The sequence below is a fragment of the Cotesia glomerata genome, linkage group LG3, assembly GCF_020080835.1.
Source record: "Cotesia glomerata isolate CgM1 linkage group LG3, MPM_Cglom_v2.3, whole genome shotgun sequence".
Lineage (NCBI taxonomy): Eukaryota > Metazoa > Arthropoda > Insecta > Hymenoptera > Braconidae > Cotesia > Cotesia glomerata.
This window is the reverse complement of record NC_058160.1, coordinates 29,031,183-29,054,148: the sequence shown is the minus strand read 5'-3', so window position 1 is coordinate 29,054,148 and position 22,966 is coordinate 29,031,183. Positions and strand designations below refer to the sequence as shown.

The 22,966-nt window shown below is 30.5% G+C and overlaps 1 protein-coding gene across 6 annotated transcripts; it reads left to right on the top strand.

The window, feature by feature from the left end:
- Positions 1–318: 318 nt before the first annotated feature.
- On the top strand, positions 319–22,966 carry LOC123261614. Of its 6 annotated transcripts, none has more exons than XR_006508699.1 (9): positions 319–683; positions 6,691–6,816; positions 7,116–10,124; positions 10,860–11,156; positions 11,257–11,292; positions 12,414–12,586; positions 16,814–21,056; positions 22,717–22,860; positions 22,891–22,966. XR_006508699.1 is itself a non-coding variant. In XM_044723303.1 (9 exons), exons 3-9 carry the CDS (start codon positions 6,719–6,721, stop codon positions 22,787–22,789), a joined length of 7,929 nt encoding a protein of 2,642 aa, XP_044579238.1. In that variant the 5' UTR covers positions 4,170–4,305; positions 4,491–4,739; positions 6,691–6,718; the 3' UTR covers positions 22,790–22,950. The 6 variants fall into 6 exon arrangements, 5 of the variants coding, with proteins under 5 accessions (XP_044579236.1, XP_044579242.1, XP_044579238.1 ...); XM_044723303.1 differs by lacking the exon at positions 319–683 and adding exons at positions 4,170–4,305; positions 4,491–4,739 and having other exon boundaries at positions 22,717–22,950; XM_044723302.1 differs by lacking the exon at positions 319–683 and adding exons at positions 4,170–4,413; positions 4,491–4,739 and having other exon boundaries at positions 22,717–22,950.

The window sequence follows — 22,966 nt, the reverse complement described above, 5'->3', positions numbered from 1 at the left end:
TAGTTTTTTTGATTTTATATAAGTGCAATTTTTTCTTTTAATTTTTTTGTAATAATTTTATTAATAAAAAAAATTCTAAAAATTGTCAGTTGCTAATTTTATTTTCATATCAAGTCCTAAAAAATTTTTTACATTTATATTTAAATTGTTTTTTAAAAAAGAATTTTCTTCAGAATTTGCCGGCAGAAATTTGAATTGAAAAAATTAATTCGCGCTCCTTCTTGATAAAAGAGAGAGACAGCTAGAGATAAATTTCTCTCTCTCTCCCTCTCAGTTGCCTTCCTTCTTTCTCTGCGGACGTTCCTTTTTTAGTGATCCAAATTTAGTAAATAAAGATGGCGGCAAAGACGAAGTCGTGTTGTAGATCGCTCTCGTTGATAATTTCAATAAAATGATATTAAAAGGTGTAAAAAAATTATAAATTACCCTTAAAACACGGGTGTCGGATACCTGCTGTTTATTATTTATTTAAATAAAGAGTACTTTCAGTGTAAATACTGTGATTTTATAAATATATATCGGGTGTACCATATATTTAGTGGTCTGAAGAAAAAAAGGCATCTCGGGTAGAGTGAGGAAAAAAATAAAATAAAATTTATAAAAAGAAGAGAACGAGAGAGATAGAAGAGGAAGAAACGAGCAACTAAGACGAATAAGAAAATAATTTAGCTCCAGAGTTCACGGTAAGGATATAAATCTGTAACTATTTTTAGTTAAATATTTGAAAATTAATTTACCAGATATTTCATCATTTTTAGAACTTTTTTAACAAATAAATTATTTAAAAAATTGACCTGAAGAAATTTTAAAAAATTATAAATTTTTTAAAAATAATTTGTTAAAACTTAAAAAATGGTCGAGTTACTGCTAACTTTAATGTCATATATTTATAAAAATTAATTTACTAGAAATTTGATCATTTTTAGAATTTTTTAACAAATAAATTATACAAAAAAAAATTGAAGAAATTTTAAAAAATTATAAATGCAATTTTTTAAAAATAATTTTTTTGTTAAATAAACTTAAAAAATGGTCGAGTGACTGCTAACTTTAATGTCATTAAATAGGAGTGCCGACTAGATACTATTTTTATTTAAATTACTCTTCTGAGATCAAGATTAAAAACTCCTGGAGTATATTAATTATTTTTGCAATAATAATTTTTTATTGCCTAATAAAATTATGAAAATTAAGTTAGCCGATATTTAAAAACTTTTAGAATTTTTTTTATTAAAAAAAATCTTACAAAAAAAAGAAAATAAAAAATTTAATTCACAAAAAACTTTAAAGACTATAAGTGCAATTTTTTAAAAATATTTTTTAGTTCTTATTTAATAAATGACAAAAATTCAAACCGTCGGCTAACTTTAGTATTATAATAAAATTTGGGCTTTTCATCTGCTTTCAGTTCAAAATCTGTATTACAATTAAATTTCCATACATAAATATGTATATATCTTCTTTACATATAGGTTTTGAGAAAATTTAATTGCAACAGCAGCCGCGGAGGTAAAACGTCTTCTCTCTGTATGATAAAGTATATCTTGTCTCTCTGTTTCTGAGACATTGCCACCGGTAAAGGCTCAACCAAACTAAATATCAGAATGCTATTTTTATCCTCAAGAACCTACATACCAATCTTCACCGTCTTGTGTACTAACTGCAGCCTCAACTCATCATTAATTCACTCAAATAATTGACAGATTAATTTTTTAATCAATTTTTCAGAAGAGATAATGAATTATTCACTTGCTAAATAACTATCATCAAGCTTAAGCTTACAATTCAAAAACAAGATAAATCCAGACACGAATGAGCAATGTGTTATGCTTTTAAAATAAAACAGTACAAGCTTAAGCTGAGTACAATTGAAATTGTTGGACGACGTTCCAATTGTTCGCTTCAAGATCCTGCTGCTGCTGCTGCTGCTAAGTATTGGAGTAAAAAAAAAAGAAGGGATAAAAAAAAAGTCCCACATGTTTAATTTTATTTTATTTGATCAAGAGTGAGAATTCCAGTGTAATAATAACACGTGAATCATTACTACCTGACCGTTATGTATGACGTTTAGTCGGTGATGTCACAAATTATACTGACTCTTTGGGTTTCGTCATGCTTTAAGATAGAAGAGAGGACTGACCGGGTAGAGTATTGAGCAACCTTTAAATACGCCTTCTATTCTCCGTAGAGTAATGTCGTGTGCTCTACCATCAGCGCAATGCCAAAGAGATGACGTTTAATTAACAAAAGTTAAGTCTGTCAGTTAATTGGTAGCTTTGTGATGGGCTATTTCGATTTATTTGTAAAGCTAGATTTTATTTATTTTATTCTCAGAAAGTTTGCGGGCAAACTCCGTCGCAGTTGTTTAATAAATTGACTGACAGGTCCAGCGTATAAGAAAAACAGTTTAAGTCGATGACTTGAGACTGACGAGTGATCATTCATGACGGCTAAAACATCTGTACCGAGAATTTAAAATGCATCTGTCTTAAATGGAGTATATTTGCAAAAAAAAATATTGTACTGAAATTGAGAGACATTTGATCATTTAAAAAAATTTTTTAAGAGATGAATTATAGCAAGAAAAATTTATCTAAATAATTTCATTTTTAGAAGCTCTAAAAAATTATTTATTTATTCAAACGCTTTTAGGTTTACATACAAGTAAATTTTAGCTTTAGGCGAAAAAAAGGAAAAACAAAGCATTAACATTTTGTTAGAGTTTAATTAAAATTAAATTAATTTCATTTACTTTATAACTTTAACTTAGTAACAGTATAGAAACAATATTTTTGAGAGTAATTATTACAAAATGCAATTCGGTAATTATTTACAAGTGGGATCAACCCTATTTTTGACCATATCTAGGTGAAAAATTAACATTTACAAATTTTTTTTTATTCTGCTTGTTTTTACGGCGAATTTATGATGAAAAATGTCGTGAAAGAAAAAAATAAAGATTTTGATAGCTTTTTTGCCTTCGAAAATTGGAAAAAATTTTGGATCTCATGTTTTTAGATAAAATTTCTATTTTATCTTTTTTTAATATTTTTTTTTTGACAAGTACATAAAAAAACGAACAATTTAAAAAAAAAAGTTGAATATTACAATTTTCTAAAAAATTTATAAATTTTTTTTTTAATTGTTCATTTTTTCATGTATTTTTCAAAAAAAAAATTTATATCATTAAAATCAAATAAAAATTTCGTTTAAAAAAATGAAAATTAAAATAGTTGACCCTACTTGTAAATATTTACGGCTATTTTTTTAAATATATTTTTCTAGACCTAGTTTATTTAAAAAAAAAAATTGTCAAGTGTCTGCTAATTTCAATGTCAAAAAAAATTGTCAATTTATATTTTACATACGTCGAACTTTCTTAATCGAGAAAGCTCCAATTGTATTTCTATTCTCTTTATTTATGCCAAAAACAAAGTAAAGAGAAGAATTGAATACAAATGAACGCTAAGTAATAATTAACAATATATAAGAGGCTCGAATTTAACGTGATTCGTATTATTATGGTGAGACACACACGTTGCTCTAAAAATATCGACTACGATCAAATATCGAGTATACTACATACTTAAATAGATGTATTGTACATAAATATATATTTATTAATGTATGTAATACATGTAAGCATAGAAAACAAGATGTGCGCTACATGTGTCTATCCATTCGCGACGCGGAAAATGTTGCCAGGAAGCGATTGATCACAATCCCACGATCTCAGATATTAATCTCTTACGTAGAACGTCATACTTCTGGAACAAAGGCGCTAAATTGAGACAGAATTTTATTTCTTTTTTATAACCCAGAAAAATAAAGTAAATAAATATTGATTTGATTGACAGTCCAATAATAAAATTTATTAAATAAATTAAAGCAATAATACTAATTACAGTGACGTTTAATATGTTGATGAATGCTCAAGTTTTTTTAAAAAGTACCAACAGAAATATGTCTTCAATAAAACAGCTGCGAAGCCATATAATGTATTGTACATGTGCGTGCATAGCGCCTACTAGTATAGACTTTTAAAAAAATATTTCGAGCTCAAATCACACTCGGTAGACACGTAAAAATCGCAGACGAGTGAGAAATGTGAGACGTCTGGTTATTTTATATTTTTTACAGCTTTTTATATACGCTTTTAACGTTTTTAGTTTGAGAATGGCTTCCAGAAGATGTGGGAGTGAAAACTCGCGGATATAAAAGAAAAAATATCAAAAAGAAAATCAACTGAATGTTGTAGCTAAGAGCTATTGAGTGCAGCGTGGTTTCAATAATGAAGACTAGCATGTATGTGCTTTAAAATTTTTTTTATTTTATTTTCCGTAACCCGAGACACTTAAGTATTTTATTCATACGATGTAGAGAATTAAATGGAGTACTTAGAAGATGATAATGGTGATGTGATGATGATTATAATTATTATAGCAACTTTTTTTCTTGTATTTATTTATTTATTTATTTATAATTTGCAGATATGAGTAATTTGAGATGATAAAAAAAAGATGGCCTGGTTTTTGTAGTAGTGGGAGGATTAACTGCAAGCTGTTACGATAAGCAAAGCTATTAATGCCATTGCACTTTGAATACACACGTGCTCAATCTGAGGAAGTTGAGAGAGCTCAAGCGGGTCATGAGTGAGAGCAAGAAAGAAACGGATGGATAAAGGAAGAAATACTCATGTCAAGGAAGAAAAAAATAACCTGATGAATAAATTCTAGAAAGTAATAAGCAATAAAGATTACGATTTGGTAGCCGGTAGTATTTAAGCTACGGTCAAAAAGGGGTGAATGAAGCATAAGTTGGTTCATAATCATGCACGAGGCTGACTCATATTTTTCGAGTCAATGTCTCTTGAATACTAAATTACCACGCTTTATTTTACTACAATGAATATAAAAGTAATGAGGCTATTCAAAAAACTTAAACAATAATCGTGTTTATTTTATATTCATACTTCATTTTTGAGCGTAATTGTAAGCTTGCATCACTACTTCAGTTGTGCGGTCAAGTATTATATTTTTTAGCGGCTAGAGATTAAATTTTGTATTTGAGGAACAAATATTCCAAGGTTGGCCATTTGCCTTGGGCTTCAGCGTCATACTATTTCCGTTATTATCAAATGTGTATTGCTAAATATTCAATTTGTAAGCTGAAAAGTAATTTACGCTATTAATTATTTTTTTTGGTAAATATTTACAAGTGTAGTCAATAATTTTCATTTTCATTTTTTTGAACAAAATTTCTATTTGATTTTTTTGATATATTTTTTTTAAATACATAAAAAAATGAACAATTAAAAAAAAAAGAAAAAAAGTTGTTTATCACAATTTTAACAAATTTATAAATTTTTTAGAAAATTGTGATATTCAACTTTTTTTTTTTAAATTGTTCGTTTTTTTTTGTTTTTTTCAAAAAAAAAATATATTAAAAAAAGATAAAATAGAAATTTTATCTAAAAACATAAGAGTCAAAATTTTTTCCAACTTTTGAAGGCAAAAAAGCTATCGAAATCTTTATTTTGTTCTTTCACGACATTTTTTATCATAAACGCACCGTAAAAACAAGCAGAGTAAAAAAAATTAAAAAATTTTAATTTTTCATCTTGTTATGGCCCAAAATGGGGTTGACTCAGCTTGTAAATAATTACCATAATGGTAAATAATTACAAGTAGGGTCTACCATTTTAATTTTCATTTTTTTGAACAAAATTTTTATTTGATTTTTTTGATATATATTTTTTTTTTGAAAAATACATAAAAAAATGAACAAAAAAAAAGTTAATTTTCACAATTTTAACAAATTTTCAAAAAAATTTATAAGTTTTTTAGAAAATTGTGATATTCAACTTTTTTTTTTTTTAAACTGTTCGTTTTTTTATGTACTTTTAAAAAAAAAATATATCCAAAAAAGATAAAATAGAAATTTTATCCAAAAACATAAGAGCCAAAATTTTTTCCAACTTTTGAAGGCAAAAAAGCTATCAAAATCTTTATTTTTTCTTTCACGACATTTTGTATCATAAATACGCCGTAAAAACAAGCAAAATCAAAAAAAAAATTTGAAAACGGTTTACTTGTAAATAATTACCTATTTTTTTTATATCGAAATGATATCGATAGGTGTATATTATTAATTCATTCAAGAATTAGCGATAGCTTTAAAAAGGCTTCAGAGAATAGTAATAAAGTCTGTGAAGCTTAGAGTATGTGCTGAGATGTAAATGAAATAATAATTATTGTTGTTGTTGTGGTGTGTTGCATTGATGTTCTGTTTAACTAGCGGTTACTAGAATAAGTGAGAGAATTATCTGAGTTAGTGTGCTCGCGTAAGGAGTAGCGACAGTGTGGAAAAGCTGAAGACAGGGCGACACTCAGTGTTTTCAAGCCCAAAATAAACTTCGCCGCATTCTCGTTCTCTTTTCATCTATTCTTTATATACGATTAGAGTTACTCTTGTCCGGCATCGTGTTCCCAAAGTCGAATAAGTCAAGAGTGAGATGAAATCAGTTTAACAGTGGATTTAATAAAATAATTTATTTTATTTTTTAAAATAATAAAAATAGGAATTTGTCAAGCGTGTGTTCTTTTATTTTATAGCTCTAGATTAAAATTTTTAGAGTATACTACTTAAAAATTTATTTTTAATAGTATTTTTTTTTCTTTTCCGTTACAGATAGAAGAAAGTAATAAAATATTTAAAAATGGTTGTCGGAGAGCCAAGTATCCACAATATTATGAGTGGGATGGAGAGTACAGGAGGTGTACGACTGCACAATCACAAACGGAAATTGAAACAAAGGTAATATATTAAATATATTATATGACAATATTGATAATAAAATAACGTAAATTTAAAAGACCTATGACCCTCGGCTAATTTGACGTTGACATTCGGTCAAGTGGTTTTAATTCTAAGCCAAAATCATTAATTTGGCGCCTTCCTGTTGGCACGTCACATGTCTACTGATACAGTTTGAATATAAACGAAAAAAAAAACCAGTTGTAGTGGACTAACATAGACGATTTTACATTTAAACATACTAAAATAAACATAAAACCGTTGCCTAGATATTTAACAGAGGTTTGTTTTTGTATCAGGTTTGATATTATCAAGAAACTGGGTCAAGGTACCTACGGGAAAGTACAATTGGGAATAAACAAAGAGACTGGACAAGAGGTAGCTATTAAAACAATTAAAAAATGCAAAATTGAAACAGAAGCTGATCTGATAAGGATAAGACGTGAAATTCAAATTATGTCGAGTGTTCAGCACCCAAACATTATTCACATTTACGAAGTATTTGAGAATCGTGAGAAGATGGTACTTGTAATGGAGTATGCAGCAGGTGGTGAGCTTTACGACTACCTAAGTGAACGTAAAGTGCTCTCTGAGGAAGAAGCCCGTCGGATATTCCGTCAAATTTCAATAGCGGTGTTCTATTGTCATAAACATAAAATTTGTCACCGTGATTTAAAGTTAGAAAATATTCTATTGGATCATTTGGGGAATGCTAAAATTGCAGACTTTGGTTTGTCGAATGTTTTTGATGAACAACGACTGTTGAATACTTTTTGCGGTAGCCCTCTTTACGCTAGTCCTGAGATAGTTAAAGGTACACCGTACCACGGTCCAGAAGTTGACTGCTGGAGTCTCGGTGTTTTACTTTACACGCTAGTCTACGGTGCTATGCCGTTTGATGGTTCTAATTTCAAAAGACTTACAAGACAAATATCTGCATCTGATTATTTTGAGCCGAAAAATCCATCACCAGCTTCACCTTTAATCAGAGATATGTTAACTAAGTGTCCTGCTAGGAGGGCTGATATTGAAAGGATATGCTGTCATTGGTGGGTTAATGAGGGATATGAGCAAAATTGTCTTGATATTGCTGAAGATTTAGCCGCCCAGACGCCAGTTAGACTCGATTTATTGCTATCCTTGGTACCGCAATCGGCTAGCGCTGACAAATTAGTCGTCACGAATGATCAATCGCCTGAGACTGGTAGAAATATCGGCACGGACACGATACCGCCTACTCGGTGTCTTTCTGTTGGCAGCCTCATGGATCTCGATAGAAATAATTCGGATCGGATTCGAGAGATGGTGGCTGAAGAGGAATCTCCGAGGACAAATGCTAATGACACTAAGAGGAAATTGGAGAACACGCCTTCAATGGAAGAAAATGTTGAAGCAGGTGTTAAGAAGAAAGATCGGTCGAGAAGAAAAGAACGGACTGATGATAGAGAGCCAAGATCTTATAAGTCTACTTCAAGACATCATTCCGCTCCCATAACTAATGCTATTACTGAAGAGGCTATGGAAGTTGAACCCAGTGTTGAGTTGGATCTTCGAGACCCGGCTGCTGCTGCTGCTTGTTTAGAACTTATTCGTGAAGCTCAGTCGAAGTCGCCGAGCAAGGAACGAAGTAGAACTCCTGTTCCGTTGGAAGAAAAAGTTCAAACGAGTGAGCAACAAGTTTTTAAGGAAAATTTCAATGATAGTAATCAAGATGTTAAGCCAATTGCTAATAAATTGGATAATGTAGCGGATAATTCTGGAGAAAAACAATCTGTTGATCAGGTAATAAATAAAACTCAGGTTAAAAATAAGTCAGTAAAATCTAAAACTAATGATGTAGTGAAGAATATTAATGATAATGCTTCCAAACAAGATGTGCCAAGTAAAGACACTGAATTAACACAGAAAATAAATTCAGAAGGTGGTGAAAAAATTTCTACTCCTACGGAGGAAAAAGCTGAGATGAAGAATGAGAATAAAAAATTGAAACAAAAAGCACAGTCACTTGATGAAGAAGCGGTTGCTCCGACTAAGCCAACGGAAAGGAGACGTTCTAAAATATTTGAGACAGCTGAAAAGTTCAATCAACTTTTGTCAGGCAGTGAATCAGAAAAACCAAAGAAGATTTTTATACCTGGTGTTAACGTAGGTGGTGCTAAGCGAGCATTTGAGCGTAAAGCGAGTCTCTCTTCCGTTACAGTTCCACAGCCCGTTAAGTCAAATGCGTCTAAGGTAATAATAGATGTGCCTAATGATAAAAATGATAAAAAAAATGACAAGGAAGAAAAATTAACGACTGTAACCAAGTCAGAGTCTTCCTTGACAAAGAATGAAGAGGAGCGTCGCCGGGATGAAGAAAAGAAACGAGCTGTTGATATTATCACTGGTGCCTTAGGTAAACCTCCAGTCCAGAAAAAAGTCAATGGGTCGCCTCCAATGACTCCCCAGAGTCAAGAGTCGAAAAATCTTGGTCTGAAGATTCAATTGGGACCAAATGACTTGAGAAATGCTACGGTATCAGTGTCTACTCCCGTAGACACTAAGTATCCAGACTTTGAATCTTCTCCAGTGAAACCTGCTGCTGTAGCAAATTCAGTGCCAACTACTCCCGAGTCAAAGAGTGTCAATAATTCGTTCTCCGACGAGCCAACAATGTCAAGTAAGATGGAGATAAAACTCAAGAGTGCGACATTACCTCGACCGAGAAAGACTAGCAAAGCAGAAATTACATTGGCGGGAGTTAAAGCACCTGAGCCAGCATTCAAGTCGGAAGTTGAGGCCAAGATCGATGCTTTCCATCCTCAAAAATTGAGGACTCAAAAGTCTGAAGTCGCGTTCCCTGTAGCTGCGGTTACTTCTCAGGCAAACCGAAGCTCCAGCTTGGAGCCTGAAAGCAGTAAATCAAAGATTCTCGGAAAGGAGAGAATAATACCGATACACGTGGAGCCAGGTCATCAAATTCAGAACTCAGCGACTCCTCCGAAGCCACCGATGCCCCAGCGGTCCATGTCTCAGCGCTCGAATTCGTTATCGCGTCAGTCTACTGCAGATTCAGACACTGACAGCGCTCTTGGCTCAACGGTTGGCCCCGAGCCGATCAGAAAAAGTCCCAGGGAATATATTATTCCGATTGCCGTCGAAGGAGGTGGATATGTCACTCCAAGATCTGGCAGTGTAGAGCCCGAGAGTAAAACAAGCACACCAACCAGCACAAATCCACCACGAGCGAGGTTCGGAAGAGGCAGAAGAATGGGCTCTTTGCTTTCAGACGCCAGTGAAGACGAGTCGCCATTCTCTACACTCCATCGGTATGATTATAAATTATAATTCATGTTTCTGTAAAATTTTTAATCCATGATGTATATATTCTTGTCTTATTAATACTTTAATTCTTAGTGGGAAATAAGGACTACAATTTCTTTTTATTTTATCACCAACATTTTGTCAGTAATTCCTGACTTCTTCAGGGCTCAAAATTCAAAATTACTCTACAATTCGGCTGCCCAATTTTAAAACACAGTAACTGCAAAATTTTTATACCTAATTTTTTTTTTTAATATTGCTCCATTTTTTATAACTTTTAGATCTTAATGTCAAGTATTTTTTCTTAAAAATATTTATATTCAAGTATTTTCAATTCATAAATCAAATTTTTCATCAATTTGGCAGGCAAACTTTTTTTTAATAAGAAAAATTTTAAAAAATTTTTAAATGTTAGTTACTGTGTTTTGAAATTGGGCAGCCGAATTTTCATCAATGCAAATCTTAAAATGACCAGAATACAATTTTATACTGATAAATAAAAAATTACTTTGTAAAAACCTTATTGTAAACATACATACACACATTACTCAACTCAGTTATAATAATGAATTTTGAGCCCTGAAGAAGTCAGCAATTACTAACGAAACGTTGGCGATGAAATAAAAAATAGTCCACAAGAAATTGTAGTCCTTATTTCCCACTAAGAATTAAAGTATTAAAATTTTTAATATTTTACTTCCTGAAATTTTATTATTTTTTATTTTTTATTCTATCTCTAGGGACAGCGATGATTTACTCCAAAGACACATGCATCGGCTAAGAAGTTCAAGACCCTCTAGACAAGCTCCAGAGCATGCAGACAGTCTGTCATCCGGTGAGGATGACGATGATGATGGCTTTGAGCTTTTGACCGCTGAAAATTTATTCTCAACGCTTTTGTCGAGAGTTCGTAGTCTGACCCAACGGCTAAATGTTGATGATAATCGAGGAACTGGATTTCCTCGCAGCCGATTGTTGGATAGACTAGGTTCTAATTCCTCTCAAGGATTCTGGGGAATGTCCGAACCTCTTTCAAGGTATATTTAATAATAGTTTTCATAATTTTATTGTAAATTTAATTTTATTAAAAATGAATCTAGTTTAATTAATATTCTAATATTTGGCTCTTTGTGCAAGCTACGAGAGCCACGTTGAAACACAGACGATAACAACGTGAGTCCAGTCGTAAGAAAAAATCCACGAGTTTTTAGTTCTTTAATTAGTAATCTTGCTTACCACAATTGCCATAATTTATAAATCCACTCTTAAATTTGCACCGTTTAGATAACTACTGTAAATAATATATTTCTTTATTCTATATCTTTTAAATAATTATCTCAAGTATTACACTCGTATAAATCCTATTAGAACGTTAAATACATTACTTTGAGCACCTAATATCGAACAAGTGGTACAAAAATAATTTATACCTAAAATAAATTAAATGGCACACTTATATTCCTTTTATTTAGCACTGTTGCTAATAATTTATTTTTATTTAAGGGGTTACATGGGAAAAAATGGCCTATTTTCAACAATTTTTTTTAATATAAAAAATGAAATATTTTATTCAAACTTTTTACTGTCTTAAAGATACATGTTTAATAAGGGATTACTGAAATTAAAAAAAAAAATATTAAAAACTCTGCTAATGTGACGTAATTTCCGGCAAGCCTTCGGAAAAAAGATGTTTCCGCGTGGACAGCAGAACTCCTAGCAGGATTTTTTGAAGTAAAAAAAAAAATATGTGCTTTAGTTAAGACTTCAAACTAGGTCTTGAACGAAGGAAAAAGGAAAAAAATAAAAATTGGATTTTTGGCCGAGGTTTTTACAAAAAAATTAAAAATTTGGCTAAAATTTCACGAAATTTTTTTTTTTAATAGTTGTAATTAAAAAAGAAAAAAATCCTTCGTTCAAGACCTTGTAAATTATATCTCGAAGACCTGTCTAAAATTTCATCAAGATCGGTTGAGTAGTTCTCGAGAAATCTTGACCACCGTATTTGAAAACATAGTTTTGAGAAAAACGCATTTAAAGTTTTGCGCCTTGAGCGCGCAACTTTTTAAAACTATATCTCCGAAACTATTATTCGGATCGATTTTAAATTTTAGGACAATATTCTAGAGATGTTGTAGAATTTAATAAAACATTAAAAAAAAAAAAAAAAAAAAACGATTTTTTAAAACCCATGTAACCCCTTAACTTAAATTAGCTAGAATTTATTTTTTTTTTATTTGCTTTATCGTTAGTCAACAATACCAGTGATTAATTTTTGTAATAAAAATTTATTTTAGGCGATTGGCAGAGTCACCATTCAGACGATCTCTCAGTCGCGATACAGACCGATTTGGACGTAAGGATTCAGCAATGTCATCAAATCCTGGAACACCCACGAGCCTTGGAGCTCGAACTACGCCATCACATGAAAGTATTTTTGAATTAGGCAGCAGTAATACTTTACCACGAGGTAAGAATAAATAATAAATAAATTTATTTATAAATATTAGTAGTAATAATATTAATAATAAATTATACAAAGGAAAAACAAGAAACCAAAAAAAAAAAACACACACACACTTAATGTTGTATTGTGTTGATACACGCATTCGCAGAAGCTTAAAACTATTTTGTAGGCAGTAGTAAAATGCTTGGCATATGTTACAGACAATTGAACAAATCAATAACAAATAATAAATAAATTAATTAATTAATTAATAAAATTGATGAAAGAAAGACAGATCAAAAAGAAGCTTCTGCAGAGTCGTGAATGATCTTTTTCTTTCTTCTCTATCTCTAATCTGTCAACTCGGCGTTTTATTATCGTGTTTAATAAACTAACAAAGTTATTGCTCCATAAACACGTTAATACAACGTCGAAATATTTTAAATATGCATCTCCTAGTACACCTATAGCTGTTGTCGAGTCGTTGATAGACAAAGCACAATTTTCTTCCGTACTCTTTTAGTGGTTTACCTCTTTTACAACTTTATTTATTTATTTACTTATGTAATATTTATTTTTATTATTTATCTTTATAATAAATAATTACGTAAATTACTTCTTGCCTGACGGTGTTTTGCAACCTTTTTTTTATTTTTTACTAACGCATTACTTTTATTCCTGTTGAGACAGGTGGGTTAATCTTATATTAAATAAATTATTTTTTTGTCACCCACTCGAATTATATAAATATTTATAATATTAAATTTATAAGTAGTGTTTTAGAAAGCACTGAGTCACTTTTAAGCATGCACGTGATTGCACGTCGCGTTATCATGAGAATGCTCTATTTACTATTTTTAATGTTCAATGATTGGTATTGTCATAAATTAAGATACAAAGTATTAATTTAAAAATCTACAAATAAATTAAAAATAACACGATTAAGCTTGCTGAGAGATCTACTTGTAGACCCCTAGAATAATTAGATACACAATTAATTTTAAATTGGGAGTTAACCAATGAATCGCATATTTTTTCGGTTTTTTTTTTTAATTCTTTTCCTAGTAACTTATTATATAACAAAGTAGAATTCCTACTATTTAAAACCTAGCATTGAATATTTAGAGCATGAAAACACGTCCATATACAAAAATTCATCTAAAAAATATTTAAAAAAAATTATTAATAATAATAACGTATTTATAAAATTAAAAAACCACCTCTTGAATGATAAATTAATAAAAATTTAAATATCTATCTAAAGTCTATCGTCGACTCTTCAATCAGTTAAAAAGTCGATCGCTGTCTGATAATTTATGATTATATTTTCGGTAATTTTTTTTTAATAAATAAATAAATATATAAATAATCGCTTAAGCATTTATTATAGCTTGGCTTTTTAGTAATTAAATATAACAATAGTCTAATATTAAAAAAAAAATTTGTTTAATTAAAACAAAGTCTTCTTATTATTTTCTAAATTTAATTTATGTAAATAATTATAAAGGAGGCTTTGGGTTTTAATTATATTTTTTAAACAAACTAATACAAAAAAAAAAAAAAGCAACAAAAGTTGTGAAAAAAAAATACCGAAAATATTTTCAATAATTATCGCCGGCGCCGCTATTATTTTTGCAAAAAATAAATAATGTAAAAAAATAAAAATAATACGGTCTTTTATGACGGTTGTTGCAGCGACCGTGCGAGTGACTCTTCGTAGGCGGGCCGACGGTAATCCCCAGTAAAATAAAAATCTAATAAATCCAAATAAAGTTAGGTATTATTATATGGCTAATTAATCACCTGTCAACACTCAGCCATTTAAATCACTCAATTATATTAATACTCAATTGATTAATTATTTATAATAAATTATAATATTCAAGAGGCCATACTTCCATAAATATAAATCATTGTTAATAATCATTTGTAAATCATTTTAGTTTTAAAAATTTATGTAAAGAAGAAAACAAATCGATAGATAATAACTACTCAATATTTTTCATTTTTATTTAAATTCATCGATTTTTTGTTTACATCATTTTTTTTATTAAACTAAATTAATTGAATTAATATAAAAAAATAACGCTAGTTTGCTAATAAAGTGTGAATTAGTGTAGAAGCGCGATCAGTGTCAGGTTTAATTATTAATAAGTATGATTTATTGTTAATAATAAATTTTAATTTATTTGTATTTTGTCTTTATAACAATTGCTTATTAAATGAAGTTAAAAATTTTTTTTTAATAAAAAAAAAAATAGTAAATAATAAATAAATCATACTAAACCTGCTTTATAATAAAATAAAATAAAAAGCTGTTTGTTTTCTTGTATATAAGCTAATTGCGGTGTCTTGTCAAGTAAAACCAACTTTGTTATATGACAATTTTTGTATATGACGACGTTAGTGAGAATGATTTTTAAAATAAATAAAGAACACTCATAGTTTTTTACAATGCAGTAATTTGTATTAAACAGACAAAAAGTAAATTAATAATAATAATAATAATAAGCAAATACAATCAAAGACTAACCCGTGCCCGAAATGAACTAAGATTTGTTGTGTTTTGAAAGTTTAAATAACAAATTTTATATATTAAAAGAAAAATTAAAAGAAAAAACAATTATGTATAATAAATTTTTGTTCTTACTCGTGTGCGCTCGTTTTTGTCACGGAATGCTTTGTTTTTGCTATAATTGTACCTTAATATAATTGGTAATAATTAAAAATTAATCAAGATTAATAAATATAAAATAAATGCCTTTGGCATAAATTTTAGGTTTGCTCATTTAATAAATCTCATAAATTATAAAGCGAGCAGTAGTTAATGCTAAAAATATAACTTGATACTTTGGATTAAAAGTAAATACGTAATATTAATATTAATAAAATTGAAAGTGTTAATTATAAAGCATGGTAATTATTTAACGAATTAATGATGTAATGAAATTGTTAAATGAGTGTACCTTTATATTTTTCTGTTTCTTCTTAATAATTAATTTTATTGTATCTCTGGTAACTACTCGTGTCATTTAGATGTAGCGTAGCAAGTCTATGTGCTATCCCTGTAGTAAATTACAAATAATTGTATTAATCTTATCAATCATTCATTAAAATATGTCAAAATATATAAATTATTACAATTAATACAAGAGATCATTTCGTTGTAAAATTTTTTAAAAAACAAAATTGTCACTTACTAGAGTCCAGTAATTATTTTTTTTTTATTTTTTACTTTCAATATAATCTATATTATTAAGAGAATAAGCAAAATTTTGTGGCCAGTGTATTTATATAATAAGTATTTAGGCTGCATTCGATAATGCTCTATCTCTAAATACATAATTAAGAAATGACCTTTTATCTCGTGAACTATTGACATTTTTAAAGATATAAGCTCATCCAGATGTTACACTCATCAAGACCTTTTATTTGAGTACCCACATCAATTTTTCATATATTTATATATATTATATATATGTATATATGAAAAATATATCAAAATGCATGTGGGTACTCAAATGAAAGCTCTTGATGAATGTAACATCGGGATGACCTTATATCCTTAAAAATGTCAATAGTTAAGAAAGTACAGTGCAATTTAACATAATTAAGAAACGACCTTATATCTTGTGAAATATTGACATTTTTAAAGATATAAGCTCACCCCGACATTACACTCATCGAGACCTTTCATTTAAGTACCCACATCAATTTTTCATATATTTATATATATTATATATATGTATATATGAAAAATATATCAAAATGCATGTGGGTACTCAAATGAAAGCTCTTGATGAATGTAACATCAGGATGAGCTTATATCTTTAAAAACGTCAATAGGTAAAAAAGAACAGTGCAATTTAACAAAATTCATTATTTTATGAAGCAAAATTTTACTTATTTAAATTGACAAACAACGAAATGGACTCTAGAAAAATTAATACAGCTAAATCTTCCATTATATTAAGTCATAAAAACACATTTACAATTTACACACGTTACCTGCATATAAAATTTATTATTTATATCAGAATAATAATTTTTTCCATAAAAAACATTTTATACAATAAAAAAAAAAAATGATTAATAATTATGTAAAAAAAAAAAATTCAAATGAGTGTATAAATTTCTGAATTATAAAAAATAAATAAAAAAATAAAAATTAGATACCGAATATAATTATAAAAATTTCAAGCGCAGGTGGTGGCCCACCAAAAATTTTGGTTTGCCTAAATTATTTTCCAGATAAATCCCACGAGGTCGAACCACCGGAGTCACGAAAAAAGGATCAAGAGTCTGATTCGCGTCCCAATCCCTCAACAAGTAGCACCCGCGATAGCTTCACTCCAAGTCTTGCGCGTCGCCTCAGCAGACAGTTTATTGAACAAACAAGACAATCATTGCCAAGGTCACCGTCAATACCGCGCGACCGACTCTACAGGTCTTCGACAGAGGAGCCAGATTCTTTGTCATCGCTGCTGCCAGATCGTTCGATGTACCGCAGCAAGTCAAGCGATAGAAGCTTGAGAAGAACTAACAGTTTATTGGAGAACGATCGAGGGGAGAGACCTGAGCTTCGATGCAGGCGTAGCGTCAGTTTATTCGAAGATGATGATGATGAGACACTTCCACCGCTTCCTAGGCAAGTTATGACTCTTGGACGGAAGTACCGAGACACTGTCAAGGCTGCTGTTAATGGAATTCGCCGGGATAATATTTGCTTGGCTGAGAAAATCCAAGAGGAGCCTACTGATGAGCTGACATCACCTAAAAAAAATTCAATCCAAGTTCCTGAACAAGCTTCACCTTCTGAAGGAACTTCAGTCTGCAATTCTGCGACTAATTTAGGAGATACCACTTCTAGTTTGTCGACTAAGTCACAAGAAACTTCACCGGGAGATTCTTCATCAAATATCCAGCAGCAAGAAGAAGCTTTGAACTCTTTTCGCGCTGATGCTAAAGAATTTGAGTCCCGGCTTCTAGCTGCTGAGAATTTAATTAAAGAGTCAAAATTACGCAACCTGGGACTCAATAAATTTGACCCTAATTTGAGTTCTAGTTACAAAGAAACTGAAAAGTGTGATAAACAGTTACTGGGGTCTATGACTGATTTAACAAGTGGTGTTTTAAATAAACGACGTAGCTGCATACCGAGTTTAAGATTGCGCTCTGGGTCTTTGACTCGAGAAGCTATGGGTCGCAGGAGCACTTTGACTTCTCCTGAACCGGTTGATATTCGCGCTGCAACTCCTGAGAGATCTTTACTTAGTAAACTTTTCCGCTCTGGAAGTGTGAGTCGTGAGCGAGACTCTGAGAGTAAGGACAAGTCTCCTAAAACTAAGCGAAGGATTTCAAGATTTTTGAGGCCTGACTTTTTTGATACTCCTAGGGAAGAAAGTCAGTATGTTAAGGATAAGGAAGCTCAGAAGGCGGCTGAAAATGAAAGAAGAAAATCGAGGTTTATGAAGAGAAAGGAGAATAAAGATGTTGAAGATGTTAAAGAGAAAGAAGAAAAGCCTGAGAAAGAATTGAAGAATCAAGCTAATGAAATTACGAGGGATCAAAGTGATTTGATTAATTTTAATAAGATGAATAATTCTAATGTTGATAATTCAAGCGCGGATAAATTAGAAAGACAAAATTCTAAAAATAGTTTCTTCCAGACTTTAGAGAAGAAATTAGAAAAGCTTAGATCTAATGATGAGTCACAAAAGGTGGAAAGTGAGCCTTTGAAGGTACAAATAGAGGATGATTTGCAGAAAATTAATGGTGATGTTAAAGAAGAAATAAATAACGTTGTGGAGAATGTAAGTGAAGAAGTTATAAAAAAAGTAGCAAGTATGGAAGATTTAACGAGTGAGCCGGCTCCTGCGGTGAAATCAAAAGTTTCAAGTGTGCTGGGGCTTTTTAGAAATGATTCTAAGTCTGCAGTCAATGGGGGAAGACAACAAACTTTGCTGAGCAAGCTGAAGAAAAATGTTTATCGCGGGTCACGTTCTGACAGTGTATTGACTTCTGAAGCTTCTAGTAAAATTCCCAAGGCTAAAGCTGAAGTTAAAGCTGGAGAAATCAAGCCTAGGAGAAGTTTAGAGCTCAAAAGATCGCCTGAGAAAGTTGGGGATAAAAAATCTCCTCCGAAGGATAAGGAGAAGGATAAGGTTAAGGAAAAAAGTCCGGCTGAGAGAGCTAGTGTAGAGCGAAAGTCGCTTGAGAAGCAAATAAAGTCTCCGAAGAAATTGACTCCGGAAAAGTCGATTGAGATTGTTAAAACAGAGAAGACAAATTTACCGGAGAAGGAGGTGAGGAAGTCGAAATCTCCGGAAATTAAAGTTGATAAAACTTTGTCGAGTTCAAAGTTAGCTAAGAAAATATCTCCGGATAAGGTTGTTGATAATAAGAAAGTCGAGGGGAAGAGTATTGAAGCTGATGAGAAGAAATTGAAGAAGAAGAGTGTTAAGTCATTGAGTTCGGCTACGAAAAATGGGTCAGTTAAATTGGAGAAAGTTGACAAAGATGAGGATAAAAAATCTGATAAAGTTAAAAAGGTCGTGAAGAAAGAAGTCATTGAGAAAGATGCAGATGGAACTAAGAAGAAGAAAATAGTTAGGGTTGTTAAAAAGGTTGTTAAAAAATCAGAAAGTTCTTCTGAGAAACCTGAAGAAAAGGAAAAAGATAAAGAGAAGAAAACTTTGTTGAAAAAAATTACTTCGAGTGTGAAAAAAGAAACTAGTCCTGAAGCGGATAAAGGGAAGAAAATGGAAAATATTGATTCAGGATTGATAAATTGTGAAACTTCTTCAAATTGTCTTGAAAATCTTTCTAATAATATTAGTTCTGTAATTCCAAGCGTTAAAGATCACAGTGAGCAAGATAATTCTAAGATATCTTCTAATGATTTAAATCCAAACATTTCTAACAATTTAGATGGGAAGATACCCGTTAATAACATAGATAGCAAAATAATTAGCAAAAACTTTGATACAAAGTCGCTTAACAAAGATTTAGACCTAAATAGATGCGAAGAAAATACAAAAGTAATTGAGAAAAGTCCTGATTTAAAAGTTTCTAGCAAAGATTTGGATACAAAAATATTTTCTAATGATCAGGATACAAAAATAATAAGTCAGGATTGTAATATTAAGACACCTAGTGAAGTTTTGAATATAAATATTCCTAGTAATGGCTTGGATGTGATAATATCTAGTAATAATTTGGAAGAAGAAATGCTAAATAATGATTTAGTAAAAAAAATTTCTAATGATCAGGAAGAAATTAAAGATTTGGATAGCAAAGCACGAGCAAATAGAAGTAATTTGAAGCTGGATTTATCTAAAATACCTCAACATTCATTTAAAAATGGCGCTGCAAAAAAGGACATCAAGGATCCTGAATTTTCAGAAAAACCAGATAATTCTTTGAAGATTCAGTCTATTGTAGCGAAAGAAAAAGTTGTTACTGAAAAGCCACCTAAAGGAGCAGATTTTGTTCGCCAGCTGAGTTCCATTCGGCCTGAAGAAGACCCTAAGGTGGCTTTGAAGCCTGAGACTGAAAGAACAAAGCAAGAAAATTCAATTACATCAACTTATCCAACTGAAGACATTTTGTCGCCGATGGACGACGTGGAGAGCTTTGACTCCTGGTCAATCTGTTCCAACGACATGAATCACCGAAGCAGTTTAGACTTGTGTTCGCCTACTTCGCCGGTTTATTCTCCGTCAGTTCGCAGCGAGCATTCAGAGTCAATAATTGACCGAATTCGCAGAAAAAGTTTCTACTCCCGATTTAACGAGCGGAAACGCAAGAGTTCTTTGTCTGTACCTTCATCAGGACTTTCGCCGAGTTCAACTCTGCCTCGCAAATTTAGCTTCCACTCTCGAGATAGTAAAAATTTGAGCTACTCCTCGCCTTCGAGAAGAAATCCGGAGAGGACTCACAGTTTGTACAACGAAGACTTGCCCAGTATGAGAAAGTCGCCCGTAGAACGCGATAGGTACTCGGATGGTGCTTATCCCAGTGATTTAAAGTCTCCCGTAGATCATTACAATACTTCTTCTTCTTTGTACTATGATCCTCTGAGACGTTATAGAATGTCTCCTGGTAATTCGGCTAATCGAAAGTACCAGAGCACTGATTATGGGCTTGATAATGACTTGAATATGTACAAAAATCCTCAGAGCACTTCTTCTTCTTCCTCTTCAACTTTAAATGATGTCAGCGACTATCGCAGTAGTACCCTGAGAAAATACGGGAAAAATCAACACAAAACTGCTGATTATTATGAAGATCTTCTTGCTCCATCAAGGATTGACTATCTTTCAGCCCGAAAAACATCTCCTTTACCAACAGAATCACTGGGAAGAAATGAAAACGGACATTACAACGGGCATTTTCATCAGACATCAGATTCTGACAAATGGAGATACTCGGATAAAATTAGCAGTCCTGATTCTCCTGAAAACAGTGATAAAAGTTGCGGAGATGATCTTAAGTAAGTTTATAAAAGCTTTTTTGGTAATTATTTACAAGTAGTGGGGTCCATTATTTTAATTTTCATTTTTTTTAACAAAATTTTTTGTTGAAAATTTTGATATATTTTTTTTTTGAAAAATAAAAAAAAAAGTTGTTTATCAAAATTTTCAAAAAAATTTATAAATTTTTTAGAAAATTATGGTATTCTTTTTTTTTTTTAATTGTTCATTTTTTACATACTTTAAAAAAAAAAATTTATCAAAAAGTGATTATAAATCATAAATTATCAATTATCAATTATTAAAAATGAAAAAAATTTTTTTTTTATTTTTCTTTTCTCTTAAATCTCTTAAATTTATCTTCTCTTTGCAGATGTTATTTAATGTATATAAATATTAACTAAACATTCTACACATGAAAATGTAATCTATTGTTGTAAATTACCGAGAACGTTTCGTTTCAAATAAATAAAAAAAAAACATGAAAAAAAAGATAAAATAGAAATTTTATCCAAAAACATGAGAGCCAAAATTTTTTCCAACAATTTAAGGCAAAAAAGCAATCGAAATCTTTATTTTTTTCTTTCACGATATTTTTTATCATAAATGCGCCGTAAAAACAATCAGAATAAAAAAAATGCCATTCGGCCTCACCCGAAATGGAAGGTAGATTTCATGTGATATGAGATTTTCTTTATTCATGTTATTTTATTTGTTGAATAAAAAATGTTTATGTAATTTTTAAATTTTCAATCCGAAATAACTTTTAAACGAGTTAACCGATTATCACGTAGTTGACAACAGTCTATGCAGTTTTTTTTAATTCTATGATGAATTTCAAACCGTGAATTGATCAGATAAAAAATTTCGGAATTTGTTAAAAAAAAAAAAACGCTTTTTTCAATTTTTTTCGTCAACGATATCTCACAAACGAATCAAGCGATTTTGACCAGTCCAGCGGCGATCGACGTAATTTTTTTATGTTAAGAGCTGATTAGTTTTTGAAATCGGTCGGTAAAGCTGTTTAAAAGTCATTCTAAAAAAACGACATTTGAAAAAAAGTTTTCATTATTTTAATATTTTTGAATGGTCCATAAAATTAATAAAAATCTTCATAAAGTATAAGTGTTATAGGTCAAATTGAAGGTAATATAATCAGCTTTACCATAAAGTTTCCAGAAATGATCTCTTTTCTTTCAGTCAAAAGTTATTCACGGTTAAAGTTACAAAACTTGAAATTTACAAAATTTTGAAAAAATTTTAAATGACCGCCATTTCTAAACTAATTAACCGATTTTGCTCATCTTCGAACTTGACCTCGGTAATTACCCAAAGAATATGTGTACCAAGTTTCATCAAGATCGGTTGAAAACTTTTCGAGATATCCTGATGACAAGGCTGGTCATATTACATATATATAAATTTTTTAACCAATGGTGTTTTTGGAACTTATTTGACTAATTATGACATATGATAGCAAAATCAGGTGAAAATTTCACCATGAGGACTAATGCAATAGTTAGATTTCTAACAAAATCTACCTAAAAATAAAAAAATGTTAATTTTTCACCTAGATATGGCCAAAAATAGGGTGGACTCCACTTGTAAATAATTGACGCTTTTTTTTATCTTTATACTGATTAATAATGAAATTTTTATTTTAAAAATTATTTATTGCAGGAGTAATAGTCAAACAATTGAAGAATCTAAAGAATTATCAGCAGCTTGTCCTGACGCTGAGACAACGACTTAAAGAAGAAATGATAATTTATAAAACTCGTGCCAAAAAATCTAAACTAAGGCTTTAATTGCTTGCTACATAAAATTACCGATTATAATAAAATGATTATTATTATTTACGATAAATCAAATGGTGAAAAAAATCAAAAAGGACATTTTTTTCTATGTACTTAAAAGAAGAAACAAAAAA